Raw genomic sequence first — 24760 nt, 5'->3', positions numbered from 1 at the left:
TGCTTTTACTATAGAGATTGCAGTGATAGAAATATGCTGAATGCTAGAAACTAAAACCAAAAAAAAAAGAAAGAACTAGAACTCACTGAAATAATAAGCAGTTATTTCAGCACAAAATAGTAAGAGAGAACGGTGATCATTCAAGTCAAGAGCGATGACTGTTCATCAGATACTTCATACATTTTACATTGTTACATAATAAATGACCTGCAAATGAAATGAATAAAAAGTGCCTGCTTTTGTGGCCACCAGTGTGCTAGTGTCTTTCAGTGGAATTGGAACAGAAATGTATTTTTTCATTTATGAGGATAAGCAGACTTTCAAACTTTACTTCTGTAGTTTTCAGACTTGCTGTATATTTTGTAGATGCCCAAATGTTACCATTTAAAGGGATTTCGTAGGCTTTTACGCATAAAGTCTGAAGAAAAACAACAAGTTGGACATCTTGTTATAAACGCCCCTTCTTCCTTTGAGGAGCTTCACCCCATTAAAGCTCATCTTGACTTTACCGTCATGTCACTAATTCTAGTTTAGTGAATGCAGCTACATTGAGAAGCACTCATACAAAAAAAATAGTTGATGATCCCATGATCCCACTGCACTACAGGCCACGCCGTGCTGTTTCTGAACCGAACAGGTGTACACAGGCTGAACAACTACAACAGACTGCAAAGAAAAAAGAAAAACACTAACATGCTTTTTCACATTCATAACAGCAGGCCAGGTGGCAGAGCCTTAGGTACTGGTGTAATTTTTCAAGCAGGAAAGAATGCACATGCTGCAAATTTCCACAGGCATATACTTGCAAACCAACTGGATCCACAGGGCTTTAATTTGAGTATGCAGTAACAACAATAACAACAACAACAACAAAAAACTACGAGTTTTATTACCAGGGTTCTTGTACAGTCACAGAAAAATGTGCTTCAGAAAGAACTATTATGTTGTGTTATGAATTACATTCAATCAGACCAATTACAGACTGTGTATTCTATATGTAGCCACATTCATGCTAACAACAACAACAACAAAACCTACATTAGATAGATAGATAGATAGATAGATAGATAGATAGATAGATAGATAGATAGATAGATAGATAGATAGATAGATAGATAGATAGATAGATAGATTAGTCTCATTACCAGTGTTCATGTGAAATATATAGAAATATATCTGAAATATATCATAATAACATCTGACAAAAAAATCTAAAAACATTGAAGTAGCAGACTTTGTGAAAATGAATATTTGTCATTCTCAAAACCTTTGGCCACGGCTTAATATTTCTTCATTAGTATTGAATACCAAGATATTGTAGTTATTTTAGTATTGTAAATATTTCACATCGTCAAGATAGCAAGTTAAACTAGTTGTAAGTCTTAAAGATAGTAAGATAAATGTATTAGTAACAATTAATTAGGAACGTATTAATAACTAATGTATTATCTCATTCTTCCAACTTACCTAATTACATCAAGATAATATCTAAATCTCATTATCTTGATTTAATAATACGATCTTATTATTTCAAGATTCTTATTAAGAATCGCATTAATTCTCATTACATTGGTGTCATTATTTAAACTTGGTATCTCATTATTCTGACTGAACCCATTATTTAAAAAAAAAAAAAAAAGTGTTTATGTACAACACCCATGAAATGTGGTCCAGATTATAGTAGGAATTCGATAAATCAGACCAGTCCCAGACATACATGCTCATTATTATTTGTATTATTATTATCACCGCAATTATATATGCTATAATCTTTTATTTCTGGAACAGCTCCTACCCAGGCCTGTACAATAATTACAGATTTTCATAGGTAGATGAATTCTGATTTGAAACCACCATTAAAAGCCTCTACAACTGCCCTTAACTTAACATTCCCCTGTATGGTGTCCAAGGCTGCACATATGTTATTACTTTTTTCCATTACATGTTAAGACTGGCAGGGGATAAATTTCTTGTTTATCTTCGCTGACATGTGCTGGGCCTGTGGTTCTCAGATATATTGGAGTAAAGTCAATATTTTGCTGCTGGAAAACTGGTGGGACATGTTGGTGGGCCATGGCGAGACTCGCAGCCTCGGAAACCCCTTGCGCTTTTATGATGACTCACCCTGTCTCTCTCTTTCTCTCTCTCTCCATTGCTGTCTCTTTCTTACACATACACACATATGCATACACACTCATTACAGCCCCTGCAACCAGTGTGAAACAGTTTAGAATCATTTGTATTCAGGTCTAGATTAGCCAGGTAAAAAGTGACACACAGCGCTAGGCTGGCTCTAACGATTCCGCTCGGCTCGGCTGCTTTGCTGACGTCAGGCTTTCACACACTGCTGCTCTCAGCTACAGATGAGCCTGCCTTCCTCTAATGAGCTTGGCTCCTGTCTCCCAGGAGTCTGTGTCATCCATCCTTCATCACGCTCTGTGTTAGCTATAGATAACGGTGCTGGAAGTACTAACTAGTACAAGTAAAATGACGAGAAACATTTTACTTATATGGTTTGGTTATAGTCACTACAATTCAATCTGAAGTTCTTCTGACAGATCATCTTTATTCTACAATGAAACCTGTCTATCCTGGTGGAAGTGGCCTCTTCAAGGATAACCCCACCCTCCTATTCGCAAGACAACAGGAATTACTAAATGGTAAAATGTGAAGAAATTGAAAATTATGTAAAACAGAAGATCTCCAAGCTCTTACAGGATTTTGCCGCAGTGCGTTAGTTGTTGTTCTGATGTTCACCACCATCTTAATAACTGAGGGCATAATTTTTTGGAACAAAAAACAGTGTATATACTCTAGTATATTTTCAGAGACATATATATATAGTCTTTGTAAAGCCGAACTGAAATTGTTTCTGTGGCCTGTACTGTCCCAGCACCTCATTAAACCATGTTTAATTTATTTATAATTTTCTATTCTTAAACATCTACCACCATTTTTTAGGAAAGCAAATGTAACAAATGGGCAAAATTTCCAAAATGACTAAGTAGAGATATAATACAGAGAGTAGTGACGAAAAACAAAGCCAGTATTAACAGTAATCAACAGTAAACAAATCTCCTGAGCTGTGTTTAGCATCATCTCTGTGCTTTCATTACATTAAAGCTCATCTGGCCTTTACTGCCATTTCCATAATTCTACCTTAGAGAATGCAGCTACAGTAAACATCGCCTTGAAACAGTGCATTAACTCATTTTAGCCAAACGTAGCAGTGCAGTAACTCACTGTAGACCGAAAAAAAGAACATTGACCCCTCAGTTGTATTTTGCTATGTACAGTCAGTTGACCATATTACCAATGTTCACGCCCTGCTGTGCCTGAGCTGAACATGTGTTGGGAGAAAATAACAACAGACTGCAAAGAAACGCTAGCATGCTTTTCACATTCAGAATATTAGAGCAGGTGGCGGAGCTTCCGCTTTTCTTCTCATTCTCATCCACTTGCTTCTAATTTCCATTATGGCCATAAACTCAGGATCAACTCCAATTCCATCCAAATCCAATACACCATAAATCCTGTGTTATAGTAGTTCTCTTTTATATAAATCTCAACTACAACTTTACCAGTTAATTCATGTTTATGTGTTGGAGATACAATCCAAAACTGAACATTCCAGTGGCATTTCAATTCCCAGACAGCCAAACTAGCCACTGAGGGATTAACTCTTAGTGCTGGTCCAAAAGCCGGATATAATGGGAGGGTTGTGTTGAGAAGGGTATCCGGCGTCAAATCTGTGCCGTATCAAAATGTGCAGATCTGCTGTAGCAACCCCGAACTGTGAGCAGATGAAGGACAGCAACAAGTTATATGTCATTGTTTGGATATAATTTTTCAAGAGTAAGTCATTAAGTTACTTTACTTATTAACTTAGTAACTCAATATTTTAAGATATTTTGTCGTTATTTCAATGTAACATACATACGTAAAGATAACATCTTGTTAGTTTAACTAAATACAGTGGGACCTTGGCATATGAATGCCCTCCCTTATGCATTTTCACCTTAAGAATTGAAATTTTGCAAGAATATAATAGAAAGCATTTTCATCACAGGAATGAATCGTACCGTACACTGGCTAAGTTGCGCATACGTCCAGGAGCTGTTTGCATCAGTGGAAAGCCAAGCCAAAAGAAGCGAGTTTATGAATGTCCTGAATTTTTTTCAGTCAGTGAAAGCTGTTGCGAAAAAGTCAACCCACGATACCAACGTTGCCTTCGGCATGTGTTCAAAAGCTGCATGATTTTTCGGGCGTTTTTTTGTTGACAGATTGGTGGTGTTCTATTTTTAGCACAAGCTTGGTGGGACGACTTCCTGTGAGGACCCTTGACATGGAATGCTTGGCTTGGGTCAGTTCTTTGTAAGCAGCCATACAGTTTACATACGCTTCATATTGGGAATATTGGTCATATTTTTGGATGGCTGGAACGGATTATCTACGCATACATTACTTCTTATGGGAAAATTCGTTTCGCTATTCAGATTTTCACCTTAAGAACTCACCTTCAGAATGAATTAAATTAGTTTCCACTGTATCTCATTTTTTTTCGTTAGTATAACTCAATATTATCAAGATATTTTGTCATTTCGACTTAACCTCTTATTACGTTAAGATAATATCTTGAAGTAGAACTTAATATCTCATTAATCTGTGGAAATATCACAGGATACTGCTTTCATTTAACGTAATATTTCATCTTAATATTTCGTCATAATTTCAAGATATTACTCCAACTTATCTTGAAACAATAAGAGGCTAATAGTTCTCTAGTCCTATTTTTTAATTTGTTTTGTTTTATTATTTTTTTTCCAGCCTAAGGTGTGCACAAAACAGTAAGCAGTCCAGTTGTGTTGCATTTCCCTCAGTAAAGTATGATTTGTTGTTTTCTGTTTTCTGAGAATATGTTGTGTTATTTTTTTTGTCCCTATTTGTAACACAATTAAAACGATTTTTTTCCCCTCCCCATTAATTTGCCTACTAGCCCTGTGAATAATGTTAATAGAGAAGTAATTATTGTAATGCTTATTGTAGATCATTATATGATATGCTTTAATGAAGGCGTCCATGTTTTCCTGAGTGAAAACACTAATATGTCTTGGGTTTGGAAATAGTCCAGTGGAATACAACGGAATGCAAAATCACTCATATAAATTATAGACAGTACAACATTGTAGAAGTATATCAAAACGCTAAAATATTAAAAATCCTCAATGTTAGTTGACAGTTTATTCAGTCCATTATTATACTCTGGATCACTGCTGCATTCAATGTGCCACATGCACTGAAATCATTTCCTTTTCAGCCCTGTACTTTAAGTAATTGCTTTTCATTCCAGCTATTCGCATGATGAAAAACAAAACAAAAAACAAAAAAAGGAGCAAATGTCCTCATGATTATGAAACAGAAAAGGCTGTGTGTGTGTGTGTGTGTGTGTGTTTGTGTGTGATCCTTTAAACCGAGTCATCATTACCATTCTGTCCTTCCAGCCTCCGAGCCTACAAGCCTACAGGAACGCTACCCTTTCCCATATCCAACAACAATTTATCCTTTCCTATGAAAGGGATGAAAGATGGATAGTAGTTTAGAGGTGGAAAAGCCAGACTCTGGATTGCCCACAGCTAGCAAACAGGTATTACAAAACAGCACCATTACAACAACATTCTGCAAATGGATTTGAAATGGAGCTGAACGTGTGATACATATGGAAGGTTACTTGCCGTAGAGAAAATGACAACAAGGAGATTTTTCAGACAGAAATACTTCCATAAGGATGGCATAAAGATATGTTTTTTTTTTCCCCCTTTTATTTAATAAATAAATAATGTACTTGGCTGTCTCGGTGAAAACTGTACATATATCAGGTGGGAGAAGAAGCTTCTTTTTTCTGTCATCAGATAATAAGCTTCAGTCGACACAAATATCTTATCCATTGTATGGACAAAGACTCTTTCTAAACCGTTTTTCCAGAACCTTCTAGCTACAGCTTGACTAGCTTGGAACATCTGCCGTAAATGGAAATGTAGCTATATGCAAAGCTAGTGGATAGCTTACAGGATCTCAGTTGGTGAACACTATCTCAGTTTTGGTTCTCCAGAACCAACTGAAGATCAATGTCTTAAAAGATTTTTGACTTACTTTTATCTCATTTATACAACTAAGCAGTTGAAGGTTAAGAGCCTTGCTCAAGGGCCCAGCAGTGGCAGTTTAGTGGTGCTGGAATTTGAACTAACAACCTTCTGATCATTAGCCCAACACAACCACTTCCCCAGATATAGGGTCTCATTTTTGTTATTATATGGTTGTAATTCATTCATTCATTCATTCATTCATTCAATCATTCATTCATTCATTCATTCAATAATTCATTCATTCATTCATTCATTCACTCACTCATCTTCAGTAACCACTTCATCATAGTCAGCGTTCTGGTGGCTCTGGATCTTAGAAACACAAGGTACAAGGTAGTACAAGATACGAATCCACCCTGGATAAGACTCTAGTCCATCACAAACTGTCAAACAAACACAGATTTGCATTCACACTACTGTAAGTGGTATAGCATAATATAGCACAGCTAAGCTATGCTCTACCAGCATGTTTGTGGGAGGAACTAAGAGAAGATCCACATGGATGAAGAGAGAATATGTACACTCCACACTGACAGTAACTCAAGGTCAGAACTGAGCCCTGGCCTGGACTCTTGGTGCACCATGCCATGTTTGTTTTGTATTTTTACAATAAATTCTGACTTTACTGAATCCTGTTTGAGACTTTTAAGCAAATTTAGTGTATGCTGAACTACATTTGTCAAAGTAAAATAACAAAAAGGATGTATGCTTTACCTTTTCCGCAGACTGAGCTGTTCCAAAGAATATAGGAATGAAGGCCAGCCAAACGATACAGGTGGTGTACATGGTGAACCCAATGGGCTTGGCCTCATTGAAGTTCTCAGGAACTCCTCGTGTCTTGATGGCATAAACCGTACATGTGACCATGAGCAAAATACTGTATCCCAGTGAGCAAATTATTTGTAAATCTGTGATGTCACACTTCAGCACCCCTCTAGCTTTGTCCGGATTGATAGTTTTCTGTTCATCGTAATCGATTATCGTGTTCGGAGGATCCACCCCAAACCATATGAAGACTCCAAGAAGCTGCACTGAAATGAGGCTTGAGGTTATCGCCAGCTGCGATGTTGGACTGATCAGTCTAGGTGGTGTCACCGACTTCTTCCCCTCTTCAAAGATGCGGTAAATTCGATTCGTCTTCGTTAGCAGAGCAGCGTAGCTGATGCACATCCCCAAGCCGAGGAAGATGCGCCTGAAGGAGCAGACGGCCACATCCGGTTTGGCGATCATCACAAAGGTTATGATGTAGCAAAGGAAGATCCCTGTCAGGAGCACGTAGCTGAGTTCCCGTCCTGAAGCCCGCACGATGGGCGTGTCATTGTAGCGAATAAATGTGGCCATGACGAAGATGGTAGCCACAATGCCGAGCATTGCCAAGAAGACAGGGATGACTGCCCAGGGAGAGTGCCACTCTAGCTTTACGATGGGGATGGGCTGGCACCCAGTTCGGTTGCCATTAGGCCGCATGTTGTAGGCGCACAGCTTGCATGTTGTTTCATCATACTGGTACTGGTAACCATCACAGGGCTCACAGTGCCAGCAGCATGGCATCCCTTTTACCGTCTTCTTCCGCTGACCAGTCTTACACGGCAGGCTGCAGATGGAACTAGGAATTTCGACATCACCACTGGGCCACTGCATGTCCTCCATCTGGAAGAGGTCAACAAACAACATGTGCTTAATATGGTGTTTAATAAACCGAATAATGTTTATGAAAAGCTTGGTTGATTTTTTAAAGGTTCATTAAATAGTTTCCTAATAAGGAAATATTTGATGAAGAACTAAGAAACTTTCTGAAGAAACTTTGTATGGTTCTACTCTGGATCTTTGAGTTAGTAAAGATGTGAATACTAGCTAACAGGATCAAGTTAGTGAACTGGATATCAATTAGTGGACACTACGTGAACACTAGCTAACAAGGATCCCACTTAAAGAATAAATTCTCAGTTTGTGAATGCTAGCTAACAGGATCTCAGTTAAAGAACAAGATCTCAGGTAGTAAATGAACGCTAGCTAACAGGATCTTAGTTACTACAAATTAGCAGACAGGACCTTAGCGAACACTAGTTAACAGGATTTATAAGGATTCCAGATGCAACCCCAGAAAATCCTTTTCTAAGAGCGAGGCTCCTTCTTTTCCTTCCAGAGTGAATGTGGTCAGTGTGTAAATTTGGCAATCTGTCTTTTTATAAGCTTGGTCAGAGGTTAAAAAAAATGCTTTAGAAGTAACAGCAGGAGCTATGATGCAAAGTGTCAGCTGGGATTTCTTACTCAATGGCTGCACCACACTGTTTTTCCATTTAGGCTTACAATTACAAAGTTAATGAATATTAATATATGTCTTATTACATACAAATCATCATAGTAATATAAATAATGTTAGCTGAACAATGATAACTAACACTGCAGGTGTACAAGTGTTTTATAAGAGACACATTTTTCAGATTTGTTTATGTTTTCAGTCCACAGCTGCCATTTATTTTTACTCTTTTGTACCAGTCTTCTCTTTCTAATCTGATTGCAAAGCGATTTGGAAATATTTTCTTCAGTCCTTTCAAGCTCCATCTCCATGGAGACGGTGCTGATTTTAATTGAACAGTTTTAATTAAAACTTCCAACAATGAGGTGGTGAGAGAAATCAAATGTAGAGAAGTCATTAACTAAATAGTGCTTCTGATTGACTGATAATGCTCAAGGAAAAAAAAAAAAACATAACGAACGAGAACAGGCGCATGGAATGATGATGTGACATTTCAGAGGAAGTTAAAAAAAAAAAAAAAAGTAGCTAAATGTCTATTCAGATGATGGTTTTGGAAGGACTGCATTAACAAACTGAGCAATATTTTGTTCATAATAGCAAATTCTTCTTGGTCATATAAACAGGCGGTCGTTGCTGGAGGCTAAGCAGTAATGATTAAAACCCTAGAAACCTATTATTGGCCACTGCTATTGTCAGCCAGTGTTTGTTATGGCAAGTTTCTTAGCCCTTCCTCGGCAACAGCGTGAATGGAAGAGTGACACCTGGAGCGAGAGGAAAGAAAAGCCGAATCACATGGGCTGACACACACAGTCAGCTGCTTGATTGGATACGGCCAAGCATTCCAGTGTGTGAACAAAAGAAGACACTTCGTTGCACTCTTCTAATCTAGCACAGCCACCCATCTGGGATCAGAGGTAGACAGAAATACGGCAAGAGGCTGGACACGTCTTTTATGAGGCACCCAGATCCTACTTGTTGTGTGAAAGGTCTTTTTCTAGTGCTTCGGTTGCTTTTCTGTGTTTCTGGCTGTTTTCCTACATCAAATCACCTCCATTATTCATACAAACTGCAATGCTCATTATGCACCCAAGCAGACACTTGAAAACAAATGCTAAACTGCTACTAATGATGCATACACTCAACATCAATGGCATGAGCCCAGTTATATAAAAAGAAAATAAAAAAAATCAAGCTGGTGATTATAAGGATTATTGGCTCTGAAACCGTATTCACACCCTGAGCCTTGGACTTCACAAGCACTTAAGACTTAAACTCATTTCAACAGCCTTTTAATGTTATTTATGATTACTGGTTATACCAAATGAGATGATCCCAATAATAAATAAATAGAATCTTGGCTAAATTCCAAAACCGACTATGTGTTCTCAGTATCAGATTATACAATGCCTTCTAACAGAAGAATCCTTTATTTGTGGCATATACAGTACATTACAGAACAGTGAAATTCTTTTCTTTATATCCCAGCTTGTTAGGACGTTGGGGTCAGAGTGCAGGGTCAGCCATAATATGGGTTCTTTTGGAGCAGAGAAGGTTAGGGCCATTCTCAAGAGCCCAACAGTGGCAGCATGGTTGACCTACTGATCAATAGCCCAGAAACTTAACCATAGAGACACCAATGCCAGGAATTAATCAGCACACTTGCAAGCATCTAAAGAACACCTAAACTGACCCTTAACCTTAGTAACCAAGTGGAAACCTTTTGGCTCTTTTAGATTTTGACTAATGAGGACTTGGCACTTGTCCTGCAAAGTCAAAACTGTCAATAGTTTTATCCTTGTGGTCCCCAGCTAGATATAAAAACAATCTTTGGCTAAGAATAAATGAATGGATGATAAGAAGTAAAAAGGTAAACAAAATTCCATTCAATTCCTCCTGCTACAGTTCCACTTAGGGCGCAATCTCTTGCTCGAATGAAACTAAAGCAGCTTGGGCTAGTGCTGTCAAGTGCACAAATTCCACAGAGGCTGCAAATCCAGCCTGGCCTGACATACACTGAGTGGCATATAGGGTCAGAGGAAATGGCTAAGAGAAAAGACTGAAAAACTCTGACCAACTCCTGCACTGTAGACAACACTAGATCAGGAGTGGATTACATGTGCCTCAGTGGCAGATTGCTTCTGCTCCAGCCACAAAGTTCAATGATTTTACAGATTAGACTTTGGTGCACTATATTTATGAATACAAATGAGGCACAGCCTACATATTTTACACGTGATAGAAGTTCTTACACCATAACTTCTCCTTTTTGTTTCTGAAAACTATTCTAGTGGAATTGCAGTATATTTAACCTTTACGTTCATATTTTACATAAAATATGCTGCTTGACACACAAGAATTTTTATGACTAGAGGTCAAGTCAGGAAATTACTGAGAAAAGCACTTAGAGTAAATTATATAATATAGGACTGAAAGAAGAGTGTGAAGCCATTATTTGTCACACATACATTAAAGCCCAGTGAAATTCTTTCCTTTGCATATGCTAGCTTAAGACGTTGGGGTCAGAGCAAGTGTCAGTTATGATACAGCACCCCTGGTTCAAGGAAGTGTAAGGGGCTTGCTCATATGGGCCCAAGAGCAGCAGCTTGGAAGTGCTTGGGCTTGAACCTCTGACATTCTGATGAACAATCCAGAGTCTTAACCATTTTAATCACCACTGCACACCACTGTATGATTAAAGCATTCCATTTCTAGAATGTAAACTTTCTAGAATTCTTTGTAGAACTTTGTAAAGGAGATGTTCCTTTTCAGAAATTATTACAAAATAGAACAATGTCAAACATATGTATGAATAATCAACCTTTGTAGTTAATGAATGATAAAGCTAAAGTAGAAGCAGTGACAGAGACAAACTTCAGACTTAAAGATTGCAGAATGCAACACAGCTATCTTATAAAGTAACACTGAATGATGGTAAAGACTCAGTTTGGCTAGTATGGTGTGTGATGGAGTATGGAGTTTATTATGGAGTGTGATGGTACTGATGAAGGTACTGGAAGCTGATCTGTTTGAGAAGATTGTAGGTGAGATGAGGAGGTGAAAGAGCTAGACAGAATAAACTAAAGCTCTGTTGCACTGCTTTCTTTAGATAGAGAAGAATCAAAGGCTAAATCCCACCAGTACCAATTTCAACAGAGAAATGGATGGCACTGTGGGTAGTAATGTAAAGAAATAACGTAAAAACAACCATAAGAATACAACTTAACAAAAAGTAGTTTAAGGTACACAAAAGCAAAATTGGAAAATCATACACATATCTAAAGATCACGTTAATGATAAAGTCTTTTTTTCATATATAAATACACAAGAAGGGTTTTGAACAAGGTAAATTATCATGGCATAGACAGTGAGAACAAGTGGACACGTGGTTCGAAGTGCTGACAACTCTGTAGCCAAGACAGCCATGAGAATTAGCCCTCAAGGAGACCAAAGAAATGCTGGATGGACAAAATAACAGAGGACATGAAACGTGCCAACGTCACCCCCGAAGATGCCCTTGATCGCGTCAAATGGAGAAGACAATGCAAAAAGGCGGACCCCGCGACGCAGCGGGACTGAACGCCAGGAAGAAGAAGAGACAGTGAGAACAAGTTGAGGCCATCATGGTATAGACAGTGCTGTAAAATTAGCATTCATTATTAAAATCAAGATCCCTACCTGAAATTTCATGCTATAAAGTTCAGTATTATAGTTAAGTATTCAGTAAGGACAGGTCTGAACCAGTCAAGTACTGAGACCAGTTAAAGTAGTGGATACCAGGGAGAGTATAACTGAATTTAAGAGATGTGAATGAGAAGACTGTAAAGGTATTAAAGATTTAACATTACTGGTTAAGAATTTACGGTGAGAGAGTCAGGGGGTATCTAAGATCATGCTCAATGACGAAATGAAAAAAAATATGTGAAAGATTTATATAAAATAGTGTTTGAAAACTTTTAATCAATTAAAAAATATATATAATTGCCCCTGGATTCACTTTGGATGCATATGCTATTGTCATTGTATAATATTGGTTATGGGTGATTTTGCACAAAAAAAAAAAAACGTAAATGCCACATTTATCAAAATTAAAATGCTAGTGCCTAAAACAATTCTTCAAAATTCTATCCACCACTAATTTACACTCACTTATGAACAGTGAGGCAGATCTTCTCATAGGTTTACACCCTACTCTGCAGCTTAGAGACAGTTCAGCACCATGGTCAGCGACTAAATAGGGTAACTATGAACCCCTAGGTAGCTATGCAAACCTTGAGGTAGTTGAGCTACAAGAGTAGATAACAATATTGGATTTATGTCTGAGGTTCTCTGAAATGGGACAAAACTGGAAAATGTCTTTCCAGTCTTGTATACAGTATTATGATGATTAAAGGCCTTATAAAACAATGAGTTCACCCATGAACAAAAGACCAAACAGAGTCATTTTGCTGGCATCAGGATTCAAATTCACAACATTCCAACATTCATTTGTCCAGATCCTTAGCCCCTGAGCAGTCAGTACTCTGTCCCTACAGCAAATACACAATACAAAGCAGGTCTCAAGCACCCATAGTTGGCCAACAATTATTATCTCTAGCCGACAACCATAATGGAAGGAGGAATAAAAAGCACTGCACACTATTGGCAAAGGAGGAGAAGATGACTAATGCAAACTGCTTGCTTCATGCAGTGTGGTAATATTGCATAGTCACCAGCAGACTTGTCCAAGGAAGACCCAGTGGACATGGAGGGCACATTTACAGAATGTTACATGATGCCACCACATTTGCGGAAGCTATAAAGCTCTATTTTGCTATGTTTAAGCTGTGCAATATGGGGATCAGATTTCATCTACCTATTTCCATGAAAAATGCCAATCATGCGTCCAAAAATAAGAAATAAAACGTATTATAAAACACATGTTCTAGTTGTATTGCTGACATAGATTGTACATGACTTTTGTTTCCTACGTGTATTATTTCGTACAGTTGATGTCCAATCGTCATCAGGTCCAATTCTGCACCACTTAAAGTGCTCCCTCTGTTTGAATCACTTGAAAGAGGGCACAGTGCTCCAGCCTCAATCATTATGCCCACAGCTTCCCTCTCTTATCAGGACTGCCCAGGCTTTATGCTTTTACTGGCACCATTTACTGTCAAGCGCACTTGCCAATAAATCATCCCTCCTGTCTGGCTAGCATCACAGGTGAGGTAGAAATTTGAATGGCATTAATACTCAGGCTTACATGTGGTCCATGCCTACATGCTTACCATATGGATCATTTCCTACAGAACAATCAACAAGTCAGGTAGAGTTCTAATGGGCACAGGTGGGTATACCTACATATATCAAAAGTTTAATACTACATAAATATTCCATATACCATATGGTATTTCTTACTTCTTACTCTTTGCTCTTTTCAAATCTGGCTTAACACTTGATGTGCACAAACACCTGTCAATCATGGATGTGTGTCACAAGAATTTTTCTGAGTAATATGTGATCATATAAATAAATAAAAAAATTATTTACCTTCCATAAGAACCCTTAATCAAACCACAATTGTATAACAGTGATGAATTGTATTTATGTGTAAGTTAATTCAATTCAATTTGCAATTCAATTCAAATTATTTGTATAGCACTTTTAACAATGGACATTGTCTCAAATCAGCTTTACAGAAGTATAGAAACATAGAAAAAAATATATATATAAAGTTTTATCCCTAATGAGCACGCCTGAGGCGACGGCAGCAAGGAAACACTCCCTGAGATGATATATGGAAGAAACCTTGAGAGGAACCAGGCTCAGAAGGGAACCTCATCTTCATTTGTCTGACAGTTAAGTGTAGTTATGTAATGTAATTATGTAACTAGAAATTGGAAATTATGTAGCAGATATACAGTTGGGTAACTGTAATAACAAATTAGGTATTACAATCATCATTTAGAATTATATCTAATTGCATCATAGTTAGGCAATTATTTAAATGGATTTTGAAATGAAAGCTCTATAATTGTACAATAATAATAATAATAATAATAATAATAATAATATGTGATTATAATATAATAAATAATAATGAATATAATAATTTAATACACTATAATAATAATAATATCAATAATATAAGTAATACAAAATTATGTAATTGTAAAGCTAATTATATTATTGTTACTATAATGATAATTAAGTAATTGTAGCATAATTATGTTATATTTATGTGATTATGTGCTAGTTATGTAATTATGTAATCACATATTTTCTGAAATTGCACATGTGAATTTAAGTAAACACGTGACAATATGGAAATGACTTGTGAACAAATTACTACAGCTACAGTGTTAATGATGTGAACACTCTCAGTGTTATTGTATGAAGCACATAGTATTTCACTAAACCTGTTTGACATGTAAAAGGAACACCGGTACTTAGGAATTTATCCCCAGCCACTCTTGTATAGCGTTTACTGTTCAACAGCACAGAGCTTTTTTATCACTGGACCTTTTCCCAGTGTAATCAGGCCCTCAGATACATAGTGTTCTTGCTACTTTTTATAACTTCTAACAAATATTTGGCCTCCATCACATGGGTTTTTAAAAGTTATTGAGCACACTGGCAACACAGCACCACAGTGGCACAGGTGCCAGATGGTGTTCGTTTGAATTAGAGTGTGAATAAATCCTGGAAACTAAAGTGTGTAAAAATAGCGAGGCAAAGGTGGAAGAGATAAAACACTTTTAACAGACAGGTTCAGTAATAAACTCAATGTTTGCACTAATATACAATAATGTACAATAAACCACACACTACACATAATACACTCGGTTTATACAGAACTATCTAATCAATCCATCCATCCATCCATCCATCTATCTATCTAATAAACCCCGGTCTTTTTTTGTTTGTTTGTTTTTGCAAATTGCTAGTTTTAGCTGTAGCCCGCTGATAATGTTTACAGCAAGATCCATTCACTAGGGCCACACTCTTAAAAAAGAACGTTCTATATATAGGTTCTATATACCCTGACGTTCTGTATTTTGCTTGTGGAACCTTTACCAAAAAGAGGTTCAGTGCAGTACCATTTGGAAGCAATGAAGCTTATAGATATTTTTTGTAATTTTACCTATATGTAGATTACACTATAAGGTGTTTTGAAATGGCATTTTAATAATAATTACATTTGTGAAATAATTTATACTAAAATGCGAGAAACACTTTAAAAAGGTGGAGGAGTTTTGCTATTAAAAGTACTGCATATCCAACTATCTATCTATCTATCTATCTATCTATCTATCTATCTATCTATCTATCTATCTATCTATCTATCTATCTATCTATCTATATACAGAATAAATTTAAACTGTATTAATTTGCTTTATTTTCTCATCCAAATTGGTATATTATAAAAATTAATGATAAGAAGTAGGAGAACACGGCGGTGACGAAGAGAAGGAAAAAGAATAATAATACACCTCTAAATTAATCTATTTAAAGAAACATTATGGGATTTCCGATATGAAGCAAGTGAAAGAAACATTTGTTCTATATAGACTAAGTAGTAATAATTTTCATTACGTAATTATTATAAAATCGTATTACTCAGTTTCATCTCAGGCACTGTTCCATTTTTACATTTACAACTACATTTAATTATTTTTTTTTAGCAATTTGGGTAATAATTTTCCTTATTTTCAAGCATTTTTTTCCAAAATAAGTGGAATTATCCACCACTGCCCACACCCTAGGACAAAAAAATTGGCATCTTATTCGTGCTTTAAACAGAGTTTCCCTTCACCATGACAGTTTCCGGTCTTTAAGATATCTTTTACAGTATAATACAATTACCATATAATTCAATCAATTCAATTAAATTCATTAAAATTTAATATTAGGCAAATTAGGCAAATATATACCACCAAATTTACTTTTTAGAGCCATTTGGACTTTTTTGTGCCACATGTATGTGTCCTTGTATAAAAATTGCAAATAGACCACATGCAAGCAGTCAACTAAGTTTTAACTATAACATTACACAATGATAAACAATTAAGTCAGGCTTAACATTATTTATAGTGAAAATAAAACCACAGATCTTCAGGATATACATCATGCAGCCCCAGTGGTATGCACGGGTACGGGTAGAAGCTATTGCTTCTTTTAGCGTTATTAACTCCACACTACCAAGGATTTCACAGCTCTGTGCTGTCTGCCGAGTCTTGTTGCTTGGAAACTAAGATTAACCCCCCTCCTTCCCTCCTGACTCATCCATCTCTTATACCACACACATAAATGTTTTTTTGCTGCTGAACATGCTGTGGTCAGAGTGGTTTTGGATCAGTGGATAGTAATTCGTTGGGTTCCACTGTGGAGTCTTGGTGAACATGAACTGTAGTCCTGATATCAAATGTGACGAGAATGTACATGATGTACATGCCTGATGCTTCGTAGTGGGAACTGCTGGGAAAAGAGCCATGCAGCTCTGCACATCTGAGCTTGATATATGCTCCCTAAAGCAATTTCCTACCAGCTGTTATGGTGTGGTTCATTATTTGGACTTTGGGGGCCTCCTTACGGTTGTCCTTAATACTCATCATGAAGCGCAGTGCGGAAATCTGAAAAAGATTAACGCTAGTGTTGCTATGGATACTGGAGCAAGATCCATCTCTTTGGCCTTGATGGTATTCCTTTACTTTTTTAAACCTCCTCCACATTTCATGTGGTACAGACTGTGGCAAAATTCCATCTGCTTAGCTCCCTCGCGACACTGTACTAGCTTTCCTCAGAAAGAGATGCTGCATTGCTGGCTGTCTTAGGGCCTTCGTGCTAATAAGAGGCGTAGTGACGTTGTTGATGTTGCTTCTTGTTTTTCTCTTCCCTCCTCCCATCAACATGAAGAGTAAACATGGTTATTATAGATCGGCGGAGTGATGGGGATGTTCGCAATTGTCAAACACTGTAACTGTCAGGGGTTTGTCACACAGCGAGCGTTCTGTCCTCAGTCATGTCACAAATTCAATCTGACACACCGGGCATGCTTGGCTGCTTTCTTATATGAGTGTTTGCGACAGTAATTAAGTATTCAGGGGGAAAAAATGGCTCTTTAAGAAGATCCCATGGAGACTAGTGCAACGGGATGTACACAGCAAGCAAATTACTGTCAAACAGGAAGTGACTGACGAGGCAAAATTATGTGGTAAGGAAATGAACCAGGGATGTTAATGAATGCTTACATGTACATGTCTGAACAGCAACAGCACAGGTTTTGTGTGTCAATTTTTCCGATTTGTCAGAAAACAAGATTCAAGGAAGTCATTTTCCCATGTACATAACTTGAAATTAGCTTGTCGTCATCTTGGATCCATGAATATAAAATATATGCCCTGAAACCTTCTATCAGAAACGCGGCTTGTCTGCAAACAACTTCTCATAGCTGCAAGCCCAAACAAATAACAGGGAACTAAACTGAAACCAAATTTATTCACTGTTAATGCGACTTCTTTTAGTCACTTCTTTTACTAAAAGTACTTCAATGACAACAACTACAAAAAAAATCCGACTATAATATGACTCCTGATTGCTTATGAAGCACAGCACACACATCTTTAAAAAGGTCTTAAATACACCCTGATACACAAATTGATCCCCGGAAGCTTAAGAATTTACTCTCACACTCCAGTTAAACTTGTGTTCAGACTCCAAGGAAGTGAGTAATTGCCCCCAACTGGATTTAGGGAAATTTTCCAAAGATATGCTAATTAAAATGAGCAATGGGTGCATGTTTTTGTGTATTATGCTTGATGTGTAATCAGTATTAAGTTTGCACATTACAGTTGCACATATATATGCCTTCTGTATTCCATGAAAGTCTACTTTTTTAATAGAACTATTTATATATTTTTATAATAGTTTTTATAATTTTTATATATATTTTGTCTGTCTCAGTGAAATATTCTTTGTACACATTTTATTAAAAATAAATAAATAAATAAATAAATAAAGAAAGAAAGAAAGAAAGAAATAATCCTTGTATGTATGGATGAGCATACTGTTTGAGGCCTTTCGTACATATTTTCGTACATATTTTTCTCATCACGTACTCGTAGACAAGGTATTTATCAGATGTGTGTATACATTTATGGTATATTGTTGTATAGTGTGTCTAAAGTAGCTAATTAGTTAATTTAAAACGTTAGACTCAACTCATTACATCCATTTAATTTTCATCTTATACCAAAGTGTGCTAATACCACAACAACTGGCAACAGTTACACATTTTAACTCATTAAAGAATAAAAAGAATAAATATAATTGGAGTAATGCTGGTAATGAAGAAGGTCCATGTAACAAAGTCATTTTTATTAATTAGTTTTATTATTATTGTTATTATTATTATTATTATTATTATTATTCATAATAATAATAATAATAATAATAATAATAATAATAATAATAATAATAATAATACAATTATTATTATCATCATCTTCTTCTAACCATCCTTCCATTTTCTGTACTGGTTATCCTACTCAGGGTCCAGCATTCTTTTTTAATACTAGAAAACTAAAAAAAAACAAAAAAAAACCCACTTTAATAATTCAGAGAAAGAAATAGTCAATTCTGTGAATTCTGACAATTCTGACAGTTCGTCAACCTCAGCAACATCACTCCAGGTTATAATTGGTCTCAACTTGATGTTTTTTTTACCCCACCTGTTCAGTTATTTTTGTTTGGACCTGTCTGTGAAATTTTCTAGGTTCCAATTTCCAAAATATAAACAAACCAGTAACCCGAATTTTAACCTGCATGGCCCTGATCAGGCAGTTACAAACGATGGATGCTGTACATTCCTATTAATAAACCCCACAATAATCCATCTCCTGTTTGTATCTGTGTCTGTATTTGTTTAGAAGATTTATCTATTTATTCCAATTCTGAAGCGTACTCAGTTACATCCCTGGTGTGCGTTCATGATCAATCATCACTTGCTGATGATAAAGACGTGATCATCTTAAAGGTCACGTCTCAATAGGTTTCCATTTGACTTCTCACGAGTCTGACATTTGACTGAAAAGGAGTAAGTTGACGGTAAATACGTTCCTGTCTGATACATCTGCCTCATTTCATGGATAACTTGCCTGATGTAAAACCAATTAAAAAATAACAACAATCAATACAAAAAGCTGCTTTTCTTTAGTGTGACTTGATCAATGGGACAAGCTGTACATATTAAAGAAATTCATAAAAACCTGCAATGTAATGCAGTTCTATTTGAAATGGTTTTTTTCTTTTTATAAGATGCAACTTATTTCATAAGATGCAACCTGTTTAATTATTAAAGTCTCTGCAGCACAGCAGAAAACACATCAGAACATCTCGTATATCCACGGCCGCTATTAAGCAACCCGATGAATTCTGTAATGACCCACCTCACCATTAGTCACTGTATTTTTCTCCTGGGGATGAATTCAGTGCTGGCTCTCATCATAAACCCAATAAGCAAGCAATATCAACCTGGCAATCATGCTGTAGTTACCATAGTTATCTGCCTAGAGGAGCCAGTATGGGGTTCGTTCGTTCATTCATTCATTCATTCATTCATTCATTCATTCATTCATTCATTCATTCATTCATTCATTCATTCATTCATTCATTCATTCATTCATTCATTCATTTGTTTTTACTCTTCTGTCCCTTATACTCCAAGCACAGTTCATTACAATGTGACCTTCCACTGCTATCTGGAGTCCAGGGACAACATTCTGCAGTGAAGGAGAAGAGCTTTGTGCTTTCATAAAAATGCCAACAAAGTCCGCACACGTTTCCAACGTCGCCCCAGTGTTAGCTGAACCTTCTTGCCATTTTGCAGATTTACTCAGCAGGGGGGAAAGGAATGCGTGATGCGCAAATGACATTTGCTATCGGAGCCGGGGGCGATCCTTGAACATGCCTCCTCATCTGTGACTCAATAGCATCTCGGAGACGAGAATCCTCTCTCTCTCTCTCTCTCTCTCTCTCTCTCTCTCTTTAGCTACTTACAGTGCCACACAGTCCCTGATTCCCACAAAGCAAGCAAAATCCATTTATGATGTTGCTGAGACCTATGGAAGAACTGGCTTCTGAGAAATGATACTCTTGCATGACTAGAAGCTAATATTATAATCAATAATAAAAAGAGGCTGAGACATGCTAAGATGGCTGAATGTACAAAATACAGTACCGGTCATCAACTGAAATAACGGAAAGCTAGACTGAAATCATTCACATTCAGTCATTCCCTATTCACTCTATAGACTGTTATATATATCAGACACAAGACCGAATTCCAACAACACAAATCTTCAAAGTAAACAGTGACATCAAACCCATTTCTGCTCTCTGAGATGCCCCAAGTGCTTGCTCATAAGCATCTCAAATCTGAAAGCATTATCTTCAATCACTAAAATACAGAGGTAAACAGAGGTAAAAACAAACCTCTCACACTGACTGCCAATCGTGTCCTGACTCATTTCATATCAAATTTAATGCGTCCAATTGTTTACTCTGATTGAAAATGTCCGATAAGTCAGTGTCACGCCAGTGGACTGGTAAAAGGGGTTAAGGTAATAGTAGCAGCATTTATAGAGCAAATGTTAAAAATTGTTGTCAACAAAGACACATGACCATGACTGTCACCTTCTATATGACTTTTGCCCTCTAGAACAGTACTGGCTTCTATTAAATTAAAAAGGCACAGACAACAAAATAAGGTCAAGGTGCCATGAATTGCACCTTGATTCAAAACTCAGAGCATGTGTGAGACTGGGGAGTCTGTATATATCAATTCTCAGTGCTTTGTGTTTCGTCTTTCTCTGTACCACACTGGCTTTTGTGTGTGCACAACCCATGGCACCTTGCAGTTATTTTAATTGACCACACAGGCTAATACTGCTGTGCATGCTCAGGTTGGCTGTCGTCGCTTTCTCTTTGAGACCCCCCCCCCCCTCTCCATGCTTCTCTTTCTTTCTTTTTCCCTCTCCATACGTATATCCATTTTCTTAATGTCAGCCTGAGGTCTATCGCAGGGGACTGGAGTGACACTATAGGTTGCCAGTCCATCACAGGGCACAATCACACCCACACTCATTCACACACTACGGACAATATAGAGTTGCTAATCAAGCATCATCTGGCTACAACAAATGTTTTTGGACTGGGGAGGAAACCAGAGTACCCAGAGGACATGAAAACTCGACAGGAATCAAACGGCTAGTAAAAATCTTAATACAATTCAAATGTTAAGCCAATTTGTAGTGCATAATTATATTTTGATGTGTTTATATGTATTATCACAACACTACAAATTGGCTTTAGATCTTTTAAGCAAGATGGTATTATACTAGAGTGATGGCTAAAAGCTTTTCTTAGTTGTTAGCTATGATACTCTTTAATTAGCTGCAGTACAAAAGACTTCAGATAGAAAATGTTTCTTGTTTGAAGAAGTGAACTAAAAAGCAAATTTTAACTGTAATTTCACTTTAATTTTAGCAGCCGGGTTTGCTACTCGTTTTAGCAAATTCATTCTCGTTTCAACCTTAGCAAAGCAGCAAATTAGCCTCTAGCGCTTATGAGACTACCGTACTAGGTAAAGTCAGTACGAATAAGATTTGTTATATTCCAACATTACAGCAATATTGATGGATAAAAAGTGGCACGATTCATTTCTCCTGTTTGTAAATTACCCCAGCTTTCCTGAAAGCTCCTATTTGACTGATCAGAGGGAGGAATCCATTGCAGCGCGTGTCGATTTGATGAACCTGATAATGGTAGAAATGATTTTAGCCATGTTGAAATCCATTAAAGTGTCCTTTGCTGCACAGGAGATTTACACTCTATTTGTATTTGACAGCAAAGCAAACATCAACCTCTTTTCTGCATCTGGTCTTTGTCAACTGAATGACAGCGTTGCCAGGCATTAATCCCAAAGTGTGTATGATCAATAACAGGAGGCAGAGCAGAACTGGGACATGCCTGCTCTCTTAGTAATTAGCGATCGATGCGTCTGCTGGTGATTAAAACGAACTCCCAAGGCGTGATGTTCTACATAAAGATTTCAAGATATGGAGTTAGCACTAATTGTAAAAAACAAACTAAAGATAATGAAGAGAGATGTGTTTTTTTGGGGTGGGGTTTTTTAACAAAAAGGTTGATTGAATTCTTGATTCTAATCAGTCAGAAGGTGTTCATTCATTTCCTGTTTAGCAAATTTATAATACTGTGCTAGTCCTAATACATTAGCATTTCTATAACAACAACAACACAATCAGGAAGAATTGGGTCATAATCGGAACCTTACAATAAATAATGAATGTTTTAATAAATAATGTTGTAGGGTTAGGGTTAGTGTATGTTGTAATAAATGTTTTTAAAAACATCCTGTTATTTAGATAGGAATTCTTAAACATGATCTTAGGGCACAGTGACATTCTAATATGACTGTATATTTATGTTTTATGGGTTTATGGGTTTTAATTTCCTAACTGAATAACACACGTTGCTGACACGTTACTTTAAGGAGAATCATAGGCATTCTAGTGGATTTTTAAAATAATGAAACACTCAAACAACCAGAATATAGAATGTTAAATAAGGCTAAAAATCGATAATGTGAACAATCATTTAAGAGCTACAACAACAATAACAAGCTGCTTAGGTTTGTAGATGAAGTTGGATGAGAGTTTGGTTCATCTGTCTATGCACTGATGCTCCCTGGTTTTTAAGGCTCACTGTGGGATGTTCAGGGATCAAACATTCCAGTGCACTAGAAGGAGTTTGAGACAAAATGGCTGACTTTCTGATCAGTGCCCTGACTACTGAACTAGGAAGCTGATTGAGATGCAGCCATAGCCTTTTTTTCCCTGGTAGAGGCTTTTTTATTCATCAAAACAAGACAAGAAGCAATCAAGAACTAGTTCACAAAATAAAGACATGGCATTTAGCTTTAGATGTTTAACAGCAACAACAGACTACTAATACCAACAGATGCTAAGCAACCAAGATGAGAAAACACAGAATTTATCTACAAAAAGTAATCCAGGGTGAAATGAGGGGGATAAAAATGAAGAAGGAGTTCAAAGTAAGTAGGAAGATCTTCTCTGGTGGCTTGACACTGAATTGTCTGAGGTGGATGTGATTTGTGTTATTATTAATTTTTCTTACATAATTAAAAGCATACTGTTATGTAAGACCAAAAAAAATCTTAAATGCATCAACCTACTTCTAGAAAATTTTGGTTTTCATACAAACAATTTCCACCACAAACCCTACCTCTAAAACAGAGCTTATCACAATTAGGAAATTTCATCAAATGATAAATTCTTACACAACAGTTGTGATAGATAAATAATATATATTTCTGTTCATTTGCCCCTTTTATATGCCAACTACTACAACTACTAGTGTAATAACAGGCATGCAAAATAAATATCTATCTATCTATCTATCTATCTATCTATCTATCTATCTATCTATCTATCTATCTATCTATCTATCTATCTATATATATATATATATATATATATATATATATATATGAAGATACTGTTTTACTACACAGTAATCCTTGTGCTCTAGAAAAAGCAAAACGCGTCAATGAATAATGTATTAAGGCAAAGACCAGCTATTTTTGTGTTATCTCACATAAGTTTTAGCAAGAGTAGCCAAAATAGTGCTGAGTTACATGACAACTCGTAGCTGCAGTCCATAAATCAAAGCCTAAGACTAATAATAAGTGTGTCGCTGAAACGCGGTTTTCTCCATTAAATTATTGCAAATGAATCTTCTTTAATAACACATACTTTATGATGGCTAATTGCAGCGAATCTAAATGAAGCAAATCCACATCCACTGTTCTACACTTCGGATTTCAATCAGTATGGAAAAGATTTGAAAGAAAAGGTTTGCCAGTGCTTTCAGAGGATTTCACAGACTGTCTTGAAATGCTTGATGAATTTTAATAACCAGAGGCAAACGAAACACTCATCACTGTATCAACTAAAGACCACAAAGCTCCCACATATGGTGCATATTATGGGTAATTAAAGTGAATTATTTAGTGTTTGGCCCCATCAGGAGAGAGAAATGTCATTGTGTAATTTATGGCTCTTATTGATTTTGCTTTAAGGCAAATCTGTTCACACTAACACTGACTTAAGAACTCTGAGTTGTCACTGGTCAGAAGGTCGGTTTCTTCTGTACAACATCAGAAGGATTCGGCCATTTTTATCCACACAGGCCGCTCGGGTGCTTGTTCAGCATCTTGTGATTTCGAGACTGGACTACTGCAACTCTCTACTGCCAGGTCTACCTGTGAATGCAATTT

At 36.7% G+C, this 24760-nt stretch overlaps 1 protein-coding gene across 2 annotated transcripts in view; it reads right to left on the bottom strand.

Annotated features, from left to right (window-relative positions):
• The window catches only part of LOC131342929 (metabotropic glutamate receptor 7), a 217914-nt gene that overhangs the window by 36060 nt on the left and 157094 nt on the right, over positions 1-24760 (bottom strand). For both annotated transcript variants that reach the window (XM_058374251.1, XM_058374250.1), the window contains exon 8: positions 6858-7793. In XM_058374251.1, coding sequence (XP_058230234.1) covers positions 6858-7793 — 936 coding nt within the window. The remainder of the gene's footprint in view (positions 1-6857; positions 7794-24760) is intronic.

This window comes from Hemibagrus wyckioides, linkage group LG21, assembly GCF_019097595.1.
Source record: "Hemibagrus wyckioides isolate EC202008001 linkage group LG21, SWU_Hwy_1.0, whole genome shotgun sequence".
Taxonomy (NCBI): Eukaryota; Metazoa; Chordata; class Actinopteri; order Siluriformes; family Bagridae; genus Hemibagrus; species Hemibagrus wyckioides.
The sequence above is the reverse complement of the archived record's forward strand: the minus strand, read 5'-3'. Positions and strand labels throughout refer to the sequence as shown.